This window comes from Gigantopelta aegis, chromosome 15 (genome assembly GCF_016097555.1).
Source record: "Gigantopelta aegis isolate Gae_Host chromosome 15, Gae_host_genome, whole genome shotgun sequence".
In the NCBI taxonomy this organism is placed as follows: Eukaryota; Metazoa; Mollusca; class Gastropoda; order Neomphalida; family Peltospiridae; genus Gigantopelta; species Gigantopelta aegis.
In genome coordinates this window covers 13570632-13583456 of record NC_054713.1, presented here as the reverse complement: position 1 = coordinate 13583456, position 12825 = coordinate 13570632, and the positions used below count along the sequence as shown (strand labels likewise).

At 36.8% G+C, this 12825-nt stretch overlaps 1 protein-coding gene across 1 annotated transcript in view; it reads left to right on the top strand.

Moving 5' to 3' along the window:
- Positions 1 to 12459, top strand: part of LOC121390611 (tyrosine-protein phosphatase non-receptor type 11-like) — a 37090-nt gene extending 24631 nt beyond the window's left edge. Inside the window, 5 exon segments of the mRNA XM_041522472.1 lie at positions 1338 to 1492; positions 5242 to 5309; positions 6080 to 6231; positions 8707 to 8852; positions 9880 to 12459. Of these exon segments, the coding sequence (XP_041378406.1) occupies positions 1338 to 1492; positions 5242 to 5309; positions 6080 to 6231; positions 8707 to 8852; positions 9880 to 9955 (597 nt within the window). The 3' untranslated portion in view covers positions 9956 to 12459.
- The last annotated feature ends 366 nt before the right edge of the window (positions 12460 to 12825 follow it).

Sequence of the window (12825 nt, the reverse complement as noted above, 5' to 3'; positions counted from 1 at the left end):
ACTGATGGAAGAGACTCGGAGATTACGGGGCGCAATACTTGCCTTGCCCAGGGCGCAGAATTCTGAACTGATTGAAGAGACTCGGAGATTACGGGGCGCAATACTTGCCTTGCCCAGGGCGCAGAATTCTGAACTGATGGAAGAGACTCGGAGATTACGGGGCGCAATACTTGCCTTGCCCAGGGCGCAGAATTCTGAACTGATGGAAGAGACTCGGAGATTACGGGGCGCAATACTTGCCTTGCCCAGGGCGCTGGCAACCCATGCTACGCCACTGATGGCAGTCACTTTTTGCATCGTTGTTTTGACTTCATACACTATAAATTAAACATCTTAACGTAATTTTACTTCAAATCCATATTTGTAAATGGTACCATTTTTTTTATTAGAATATTTTCTTCAAACACCGTCAGGTGCTTTTAGTCATTCTCAAACCAAAACATTTTCGATAGCAATTTTGCATTTAAATTTTCCAGTGTTCAGAAAATGGAAATGTCATGTAATAGCAGTTTTGCATTGAAATTTTCTAGCGTTCAGAAAATGGAAATGTCATGTACCCAATTTTCTTTTTTTTAATCTTTTGTGTGTGTGTGTGTGGTTCATAGGTAGAAACATCATGTACCCAATTTTCTTTTTTTTATCTTTTTTGTATGTGTGTGTGTGTGGTTCACGGGTAGAAACGTCATGTACCCAATTTTCTTTTATCTTTTTTATGTGTGTGTGTGTGTGGTTCACAGGTAGAAACGTCATGTACCCAATTCTTTTATCTTTTTCATGTGTGGTTCACAGGTATAAACGTCATGTACCCAATTTTCTTTTATCTTTTTCATGTGTGGTTCACAGGTAGAAATGTCATGTACCCAATTTTCTTTTATCTTTTTTATGTGTGTGTGTGTGGTTCACAGGTAGAAACGTCATGTACCCAGTTTTCTTTTATCTTTTTCATGTGTGGTTCACAGGTAGAAACGTCATGTACCCAGTTTTCTTTTATCTTTTTCATGTGTGGTTCACAGGTAGAAACGTCATGTACCCAGTTTTCTTTTATCTTTTTCATGTGTGGTTCACAGGTAGAAATGTCATGTACCCAGTTTTCTTTTATCTTTTTCATGTGTGGTTCACAGGTAGAAACGTCATGTACCCAGTTTTCTTTTATCTTTTTTATGTGTGGTTCACAGGTAGAAACGTCATGTACCCAATTTTCTTTTATCTTTTTTATGTGTGGTTCACAGGTAGAAACGTCATGTACCCAGTTTTCTTTTATCTTTTTCATGTGTGGTTCACAGGTAGAAATGTCATGCACCCAGTTTTCTTTTATCTTTTTTATGTGTGGTTCACAGGTAGAAGGGCCTCGTCAGATCTTCCAGTTTCACTTTCAAACGTGGCCCGACTACGGCGTCCCGGCTGACCCAGGCAGTGTGTTGAACTTCCTTCAGGTGACCAACCATCACCAGGACAACATCAAAGACGCGGGGCCCGTCGTCGTACACTGCAGGTGAGATACGGGGTGTAACACCTGAATAATTAACTTTATCATAAACCGGACATCCTTGGAACCAGAGGGACGGGACGTAGCCAGTGGGTACAGTGCCCGCTCAATGCGTGGTCGGTGTGAGATCAATCCCCGTCGGTGGGCCCATTGGGGTATTTCTCGTTCCAGCCAGTGCACCATGACTGGTATATCAAAGGTCGTGGTATGTGCTTCCCTGTCTGTAGGATGGTGCATATAAAAGATCCCTTGCTGCTAATCGGAAAGAGTAGCCCATGAAGTGGTGAAAGCGGGTTTCCTCTCTCAATATCTGTGTGGTCCTTAACCATATGTCTGATGCCATATAACTGTAAATAAAATGTGTTGAGTACGTTGTTAAATAAAACATGTCTTTCTTTCCCTTGGAACCAAGACAAATGTTTTTTTTTTACGACGCACTCAACACATTTTATATGGCATCAGACATATGGTTATGGTTTTAAAAAAAAGGACTGTAAAATGTCCGGTTTTGAGGGAATTCCAGTTTACAGAGGGTCCGGTCTGGCGAAGTTTCACTGTATTAGCTAGCATATCCAGTGTAATCAAAGTATGTGATATTAGCTAGCATATCCAGTGTAATCAAAGTATGTGATATTTTTCACATCACATACTTTCAGAATTTTATAACGTTTGACCGGCCTCGGTGGCGTCGTGGTTAGGCTATCGGTCAACAGGCTGGTAGGTACTGGGTTCGGATCCCAGTCGAGGCATGGGATTTTTAATCCAGATACCGACTCCAAATCCTGAGTGAGTGCTCCGCAAGGCTCAATGGGTAGGTGTAAACCACTTGCACCGACCAGTGATCCATAACTGGTTCAACAAAGGCCATGGTTTGTGCTATCCTGCATGTGGGAAGCGCAAATAAAAGATCCCTTGCTGCTAATCGGAAAGAGTAGCCCATGTAGTGGCGACAGCGGGTTTCCTCTCAAAATCTGTGTGGTCCTTAACCATATGTCTGACGCCATATAACCGTAAATAAAATGTGTTGAGTGCGTCATTAAATAAAACATTTCTTTCTTTTGATAACGTTTTTGCAAATTAGATGTAAATTAATCTAGGTCAAAAGACTATGTTTATTGACATTTAAGCAAATGTACTACTCTGACACTCCATAATTGATGTATGCATTCATAGTCATCATTCAAAAACATTTCAATAACAACTTTACACTGAAACCTGTGCAGCATTCAGAAAACAAAAACATTAAGCACTAGTTAATAGTTTTTGTAAGGATATCCAAAATGACATCTTTCAAGTTTGAAGTCATTTCCATTCAAAAGGACACTGCGCCATATATTCTTACGTCATTTGAATATCTAGTAATGGTGGACTGGAATTAAGTTACGTGTACAGTTTACAAAAAACATGTATTAAGCTTGAGGCTCACACCGGCCTTGGTGGTGTAGTGGTTATGCCATCAGACTTCTGGCTAGGCTCAATGGGTAGGTGTAAGGCCACATACACCGAGTTTCAACCACTTCACGGGTGCGATTATGGGTGTGTCTCCCAAGTGTGTGACCCCACATGAGGGATGATTACCCAGCATGCACTGCAGCTTCCATGTACCCCGGGCTCGGGTGACACTGAGATAGCTCAACTGACAGCAAGCATGGAGCACGGACCTGTCAAGTAGTCCTATACCGAAATGGAAATACTGCGGCTTCACCATTCATCTCATCATCATCCATGTTTGTAATGTCACAAAATACAAAAAATGTCTTTGCCTCTGTGTTAAATGTTTGTGGCAGTTTTTTTGTTTTTTTTAAAAGAAAGAAAAAGCTTGAGGCTTACATAATACAATTTGTATCTCTAATATATGATATTGACGATACCGAAAAACTCTGGTAATAACTTCTATTTATCGTAAACTCCACAGAGTAAATTAAATGTGTTTTCTGACAAGTGTACTGAGAGTACTGCTAAAGCAATACATTACCCCTACCAGGCCCCCAAAATTTTCTTATCTCCTAAGTCCATGTGACATAACTCTGTCAACAATGACTCTTTTTTTTCGCACTGCCTCAAAATATAGAAATTTTGGATATAGCTTTATCATGAATAGTTACAGATCAAGTTTGGCAGAGTTATGTTTCTTGGAATTAGGAGATGTGAAAATTTATTGGGCCTGATAGGTGACATGTATTGCCTTAGCAGTACTTCCAGAATTCTTTTTGAGATAAGTGTCAGAAAAGGACATGTCTGAGAAATATTTTCTAGTGCAGTCTGTGTTATAAATTTAGGATAATTATTATATCGAATAACCTTCAAAACAACCGAGAATGGTCATCCAAATCATTGCATTTGTATTCTTCAGCTGTTTGAGACCATCCTTGAAATAGTCAGAGACCTGACATTGAACATATCACATCATTAGAGTTTTTGAATTCATGAATTAACACAGAACATTGGATTCTGTTTATCTTTCAGTTCTGGCATTGAACATATCACATCATTAGAGTTAGAACTCATGAATTAACACAGAACATTGGATTTTGTTTATCTTTCAGTTCTGACATTGAACATCACATCATTAGAGTTGAGAATTCATGAATTAACACAGAACATTGGATTTTGTTTATCTTTCAGTGCTGGCATTGAACACATCACATCATTAGAGTTGAGAATTCATGAATTAACACAGCACATTGAATATTATTTATCTTTCAGTGCTGGCATTGAACATATCACATCATTAGAGTTTTTGAATTCATGAATTAACACAGAACATTGGACTGTTTATTTTTCAGTGCTGGCATTGAACACATCACATTAGAGTTGAGAATTCATGAATTAACACAGCACATTGAATATTGTTTATCTTTCAGTGCTGGCATTGAACACATCACATCATTAGAGTGGAGAATTCATGAATTAACACAGCACATTGAATATTATTTATCTTTCAGTGCTGACATTGAACACATCACATCATTAGAGTTGAGAATTCATGAATTAACACAGAACATTGGATTTTGTTTATCTTTCAGTGCTGGCATTGAACACATCACATCATTAGAGTTGAGAATTCATGAATTAACACAGCACATTGAATATTATTTATCTTTCAGTGCTGGCATTGAACATATCACATCATTAGAGTTTTTGAATTCATGAATTAACACAGAACATTGGACTGTTTATTTTTCAGTGCTGGCATTGAACACATCACATCATTAGAGTTGAGAATTCATGAATTAACACAGCACATTGAATATTGTTTATCTTTCAGTGCTGACATTGAACACATCACATCATTAGAGTTGAGAATTCATGAATTAACACAGCACATTGAATATTGTTTATCTTTCAGTGCTGACATTGAACACATCACATCATTAGAGTTGAGAATTCATGAATTAACACAGCACATTGAATATTGTTTATCTTTCAGTGCTGGCATTGAACATATCACATCATTAGAGTGGAGAATTCATGAATTAACACAGCACATTGAATATTATTTATCTTTCAGTGCTGACATTGAACATATCACATCATTAGAGTTGAGAATTCATGAATTAACACAGCACATTGAATATTGTTTATCTTTCAGTGCTGGCATTGAACATATCACATCATTATAGTTTTTAAATTCATGAATTAACACAGCACATTGGATACTATTTATCTTTCAGTTTTGACATTGAAGATATCACATCATTAGAGTTGAGAATTCATGAATTAACACAGCACATTGCATATTGTTTATCTTTCAGTGCTGGCATTGGCAGAACGGGAACTTTCATTGTAATAGATATCATCTTGAATCAGATCAAGTTACATGGTAATTCCACTCTTTTTATTTTACCTCCATTGTTTATACTATTTGAATGTAACCATTTCATTTACTGTAATTTACTCTGCACCCAATACATTGTAACTCCTGATTTTACTTCTGTGTTTGTGAAAGAATGATTACAAAATGTTGAAAATGGCAAATTTGACTTAGCCTAAGGAAATTTTGAAATAAGGATATTCACTGATGTGTTTCCAGGATTCTGAATTCAAAACAAAAATAATGTTAAAAATTAAAATATTGGTCACTGGATTCTGGTTTTGTGGTGGGGGTGGGTGTTTTGACATCCACTAAAAAACCCTATAATTTATGTATGTACATCTAACATACCATATTATTGGGTGATTTAACATTTATTAACCAGTTACATGTATCTTGTATGTGCAAAATCTTTCAAGTTTGTGACAAGTAAAAATGAGTTTACCCAGGACATAAACTTGATACTGTAAAATGGGAAAAACGTGCATGCTTATAAATTTCTCGCCCAAATCTCAAGTCACAAAATTTAAACATACCGGTATGCATTATCTTCATAGCAAACATGCACTGCAGATACCAACAGTTCTAAGTTGCATACATGTATTTGCAGAGAAAAACACATCCCTTTCCAGCCCTCTACATTGCAACCTATTGGCTGGCATATGTGACTTTTGTTTTCATTTTGCAACTAAAGCATTTCATATTATCTATATAAAAAAAATACAAGTAGGCATCTAGGTGGAAAAGTTAACATAGTCCTGCTTTATATCGTATGTTAGGCTTCGATGTTGACATCGACATCCAGAAAACAATACAGATGGTACGGTCCCAGCGTTCAGGCATGGTGCAGACGGAGGCACAGTACAAGTTTGTCTACATGGCCGTCCACCACTACATCGAGACGGAGACTCGGAGACGGCAGGCCGAACAGGTGCGTATTTAGAGAATAACTAATGAGCTACGAGGAATTACTAATTATCTGTCCCGAGTGAATGAATGTTGTAAACGAGTTGGTTATTCTCTTTATTACCCATTGTCAATTTTATCTGATTTTTAATGTAAAAATTCCTCTGCAGTCTACAACAAAGCCATCAGCCATTACGTCATATAATCTTATGCGTATTACATGACGTAATGTAAGTGATGTCATAGCATAACGGCGTTCTCTTTACAGCCAAATGTTTACAGTACAAAATAATACAACTGTATTTGCATTTGAAAATAATTATTTGTATATATTACTAAAGCCGCTGTTTATGAAAATATACCATTTCATGTTTACGAAACAAATGAGTCCATTTGTTTTTGTAAATCTTTGTAGATCATATAATGTATGTGTAATCTAACTCATGAATGGAAACATTATATGAATGAAAGTGAAGTTCCGGCCATGGCAAGCAAGCAACCAAACGTTATTTTTAAGCCAGCCAATCAGTGGCTGTAGAAGCAATCTGCACATTGTGCAGAGATTGAAAAAATATTACCCTGTATATTTGAGCCAATATGGGTAATAAATACTATTTCTTCCACACCCGTTGGTGAGAACATCATTCATTATTTTTGATAACACATACTTGTTAACACATGTACAGGCATTAACATTTTAAAGACATACGACTGGCTGCTCCTAGGTGATGACCAGGTCACCAATGCCATACCATCCAATGGAAAAAAAGAACGGTCAAATTGATCACTCCGTGCCGTACAAGTTAACCTGAAATTGACTTGCCTGTGACACAGAAGTTAACTATAAACGCAAGGGCCGTAAATTTGCATATTCAGTTTACAAAAACATGTTGTATTAAGCTTGAGATTATATGATAAAGAGATTATTACCCTTGTGTGCTTTGGTATCGTCAATATCATATATTAGGAATAAAAATAATGTACTATGCTCACCAGAGGCTCACATAATACAATTTGTATTCCTAATATATGATATTGATGATACCGTAAAACACTGGTAATAACCTCTATTTATCCTGCAACCACTGTTTCTATTGACAGATTATCATGACGGATAAAGTAAAGCCATATACATATATTAGCAGGATATGACATTTTATGCCTCGCATAGCTACATCGCTCATTTGACCTCTAGGTCATCATAAAACGTAGCTCGAATAACAGAAATAATAGCTTTTCCCCTTAATAAAGATAATGACGATAGTCCGTTCCATCACCTACAAAAATGTTTTTGTAAATAATTTCACTTTGGTTTGATGTTAGAAGAAAGTAAAAGTGTTTTGGAAAGAACAAAAAAACCCCTATTTTTGTGACCAAGTTAAATAACAGTCGGCTCAGAAATAAATAACTTGTAGTTAATGACATAAAATATTGGCTTTATCCTGTTGAGGCCGAATGAGAAATTTCCCATTCTTACCATCATAGGATAAAGCCGATATCCTACGTCGTGAGCTACAATGTAGTTATTGTCTATTTACTTCATCACCCATTTAACAGGTTTGACAGGGTTCTTTTCATGTCCTGGAATGTCTTGGGAAAAGTCCTGCAGCAACTCATATGGCAGCCACGGCAGTTGTTGTTGTTGTTAAGTTTGAACTTTGGTTATGTTAAAGAATCACAGATAACCCTGTTGATTTTGTGTAACCTGTTACAATAGGTATACAAAGTCAGGGCTTCTTTAATTTTATAAAAATCCACTAGTCATGGGATCAGTGATTTTTAAAAATGTACTAACTATGATTAAAAATTCAGTAGCCCTACCTTAAATAAATACAATTTTACTAATAGTAATAATCAGATATGTCACCTAAAGAGGCAGATAGAGCTTAAAAATCCTTAGATTGGGGATGGAAAGAGGGGCAAGGATATTCATATTTACAAAATGTGTAAATGCAGCATTTGACAAAGTTTTTTTTTCCACTAGCCGTTGGGCTAATTATAGTAGTTATTTACTGGCCCAACACTGAATATTACTAGCCATGGGAGTGGGGCTACCATAATCTAGAAGCCCTGACAAAGTCTTAAGCTTAATGTGCAGAGGAAAAATGGTTTCTGCAAAACTTGATTTGCATGATTACCAAGAGAATGAAAGTATTTTTCTTGCAATTTTCAGAGTCCAGATTTGAGAGATCACCTTGTGAGATAAAGTTAAAAGTTTGTTTTTGATTAACGATACCACTAGAGCACAGTGATTAATTAATCATCGGCTATTGGATGTCAAACATTTGGTAATCTCTGATACGTAGTCATCGGAGGAAACCCGCTACATTTTTCCTAATGCAGCAAGTTATCTTTCATATGCACTTTCCCACAGACACGAACGCATGTACCACAACCTTTGACCAGTTGTGGTGCACTGGTTGGAACAAGAGACACCCCACCTTGTGAGATAAATGTTAAAATGTGCGAGGTATCATTCCTTTCCTTTTCTATCTTTCAGATGAGTCAGGTTGCGGGACGGGAGTACACAAACATCAAGTACGCAACAGGACAAGAAAATCCGGTCCGAGCTAAGAACTCCCTTCCTCCGAATTCTTTTCCAGTTGCTGCTCCAAAAGTCAACTTATCAGATAGAGCTATACCTGCGTATGTAAACTACTCAAATTGGCATGTCAATTTTTAGTCCCCTACCCATCCATCTGTCTGTCTGTCCCCAACATATCGTTTCCCGGATGGGGGTTTTCACAATGACTTCAGATATTGAGCTTAAATATATGTGTATACCTTTATCATGTATTGTTACAGATCAAACCGGCCTCGGTGGCATCGTGGTTAGGCCATCGGTCTACAGGCTGGTAGGTACCGGGTTTGGATCCCAGTCGAGGCATGGGATTTTTAATCCAAATACCGACTCCAAACCCTGAGTGAGTGCTCCGCAAGGCTCAATGGGTAGGTGTAAACCACTTGCACTGACCAGTGATCCATAACTGGTTCAAGAAAGGCCATGGTTTGTGCTATCCTGCCTGTGGGAAGCGCAAATAAAAGATCCCTTGCTGCTAATCGGAAAGAGTAGCCCATGAAGTGGCGACAGTGGGTTTCCTCTCAAAATCTGTGTGGTCCTTAACCATATGTCTGACGCCATCTAACTGTAAATAAAATGTGTTGAGTGCGTCGTTAAATAAAACATTTCTTTCTTTCTTTTTTTCTTTCTGTTACAGATCAAGTTTAACTTTCATGGCGATTTACCAATTTTTCAAAGTGATATGTCCCTTGAACTTAGCAGATGAGAAAACTTGTTATCCAGACCTTTTTTTTTAGCAGTGCCTTAATATATTAAGATTTTGTGTATAGCTTTATCATATACTATGAAAGATCAAGTTTAACTTTCATGGCAATTTACCAATTGTTCAAAGAGATATGTCCCTTGAACTTAGCAGATGAGAAAACTTGTTTTCCAGACCTTTTTTTTTTTTTAGCAATGCCTTAATATATTAAGATTTTGTGTATAGCTTTATCATGTACTATGAAAGATCAAGTTTAACTTTAATGGCGATTTCCCCATTTTCCCCCGAGTTGTGGTCCTTGAAGTTAGGAGATAGGAAAATTTGTTGGGCCTTGTAGGGGACATGTATTGCTTTATTTGCTCTCAGAATGCTTGTTTGATTTATTCCAGGGTTCCTCAAGAAGACTCCTCCAAAATTTATCAAAACATCGGAGCGGTGGACACAAAGTCTACCAGAAAGAGATGAAGTCTTGTGAATTTATCACATGTTTTAATACATATGTTTCTTATCAGTATGATATGGGGACTGGTAGGAGATAAGTGATACATTTATCACATGTTTTACTACATCCAGTCATGTTTCTTATCAGTATAATGTGGGGACTGGTAGGAGATAAGTCTGATAAATGTATCACATGTTTAAATTTATCACATGTTTTAATACATATGTTTCTTATCAGTATGATATGGGGACTGGTAGGAGATAAGTGATACATTTATCACATGTTTTAATACATGTGTTTCTTATCAGTATGATATGGGGACTGGTAGGAGATAAGTGATAAATGTTTCCGATCAGTATAATGTGGGGGACGGGATTGGGTGAGGTGGGTGAGCCAGAACTGTGAGTCAGACTGTTGTATTTTTTATTATGATGCATTAATTATTGGGGTGGAATGGTGATCAAAGTCTTCGTCAGACTACTGTAATTTTTATTATGATGCATTAATTATTGGGGTGGAATGGTGATCAAAGTCTTCGTCAGACTACTGTATTTTTATTATTATGATGCATTAATTATTGGGGTGGAATGGTGATCAAAGTCTTCGTCAGACTACTGTATTTTTATTATTATGATGCATTAATTATTGGGGTGGAATGGTGATCAAAGTCTTCGTCAGACTACTGTATTTTTATTATTATTATGTGTTAATTATGGGGGTGAGGTGGGTGAGGAATTGTGAACTACTGTATTTTTATTATAATGCATTAATTATTGGGGTGAGGTGGTGAGCAAAGTGTCGGTCAGACTACTTTATTTTTTATTATGATTCTTTAATATCTCTTTGAAAACCTCAGCATTAATTATGGAAGTACATGTAGGGTGAGAAAATTGGGTGAAACTACTGTATTTTTATTATGATCCTTTAATATCTCTTTGAAAACCTCAGCATTAATTATGGAAGTAGGGTGAGAAAATTGGGTGAAACTAATGCATTTTTATTATGATTCTTTAAAGGGACGGACCCTAGTTTTTAAACACTACAACATATTTTTCATTATTGGAGCCGGTTTTAATAATTTAAATTAGAAATACTTACATTTTATTATTTAGAATATTCACTTTCATACACCTGAATTGGTTTTGGTCATTCAGGTTTTTGTAATATCCCAAAATGCATTTTTCATAATTTTAAAAATACATGTGTGTCTGATTTACCAAAAATGTTTGACATACAATAGCCGATGATTAATCAAGTGTGCTCCAGTGGTGTCGTTAAACAAAACTAACTATTTTTTGGTTGTCCTAATGTTTATAGCGGCCCAAACTGTATTTTCTCTTTTTAAAAAGGCTCAATGTCAGAAACAGCAAACACAGAACTGTTTGTTTAGTGTCCATCTGTTTGCTTTAAGAAATAATGGTTTCCATTTGTTTTTGATAAGCATTGTATAATACACAAATATCATGTGGAATATTGCATACTATGTTTTTTGTGATAGTTCTTCTATGTGTAAAGACACATTTTTTAATTTTTAAACCCCCACCCCCCAACCCCCTAAAAAAACCCTCTAAATATAAAAAACACACAAAAAACAACCCTACAAAAAATAAAAACTTTTTTTAGAAGTGTTGCTTTGTAAATTTAAACAGTTTATAAAAAGACTTTACCTGTTTTAGTAGAAGCCTTTCAGAGGGTTTTGCTTTGTAAATGTAAACAGTTTCTGAAAAGATTCGATCTATTTTAGTAGAACATCATCAAACCTTTAATTTAAAAATTTAAACAGTTTATGAAGACTTGACCTATTTTAGAAGAAACATCAAGCCTTTGAGAGGTTTTGCTTTGTAAATTTAAAACCACTTTTAAAAAAACACAACAAAGTTAAAAAGATAATACTCAACATTTCATTCTAGGTCTTTAGGAATGATTTCTAAAGTGGGAGACACAATCTCTAGAATTTGTAGCTTGCCGGACCAAATGTCCCGCAGGAATTTAAGCCACGTTCGACCCCTGAATAGGGTGGCCCTTGTCACAAGATTGTCCATGTTCCCTTTTTCCCTTAACGCCCCATCCCCAAATATATTTCGTGGATCCACCCCTGTAGTTGATAAATCAGTTAACATCATGGACTGTCACATACATTGTATACCATAGTACATGTAGGTTCGAATCTCGTCGGAGAACACTTTGTGTTAGTATTATAAAATCATGAGACTGAATAATTTGTCTAGCATATCTAATCAGCTAATGACAAATTAAACCAGTGAACAGAACATTTTGGTTACAGGCAAGTTGCAGTCTGTTGAAATTATAATCATGTAAATGCTTTGCTTTGAAATGTTGCTGTGCAGTATTTTCAGGCATGTGTGCAGAGGGTGGATTTCAGGTTTGAAACCCCTTCTTGCTCCAATAAAATTGTCTTTTTTAACAAAAATGTTTTTCCAGGGAAGTGACTGGCCTCGGTGGCGTCGTGGTTAGGCCATCGGTCTACAGGCTGGTAGGTACTGGGTTCGGATCCCAGTTGAGGCATGGGCTTTTTAATCCAGATACTGACTCCAAACCCTGAGTGAGTGCTCCGCAAGGCTCAATGGGTAGGTGTAAACCATTTGCACCGACCAGTGATCCATAACTGGTTCAACAAAGGCCATGGTTTGTGCTGTCCTGCGTGTGGCAAGCACAAATAAAAGATCCCTTGCTGCTAATCGGAAAGAGTAGCCCATGTAGTGGCGGCAGCGGGTTTCCTCTCAAAAATCTGTGTGGTCCTTAACCATGTGTCTGACGCCATATAACCGTAAATAAAATGTGTTGAGTGCGTCGTTAAATAAAACTTTTTTTCCAGGGAAGCATAATCCGACCCCTCTAAAAACTTTGTTTTCGCCACAGTCTAGACACATCT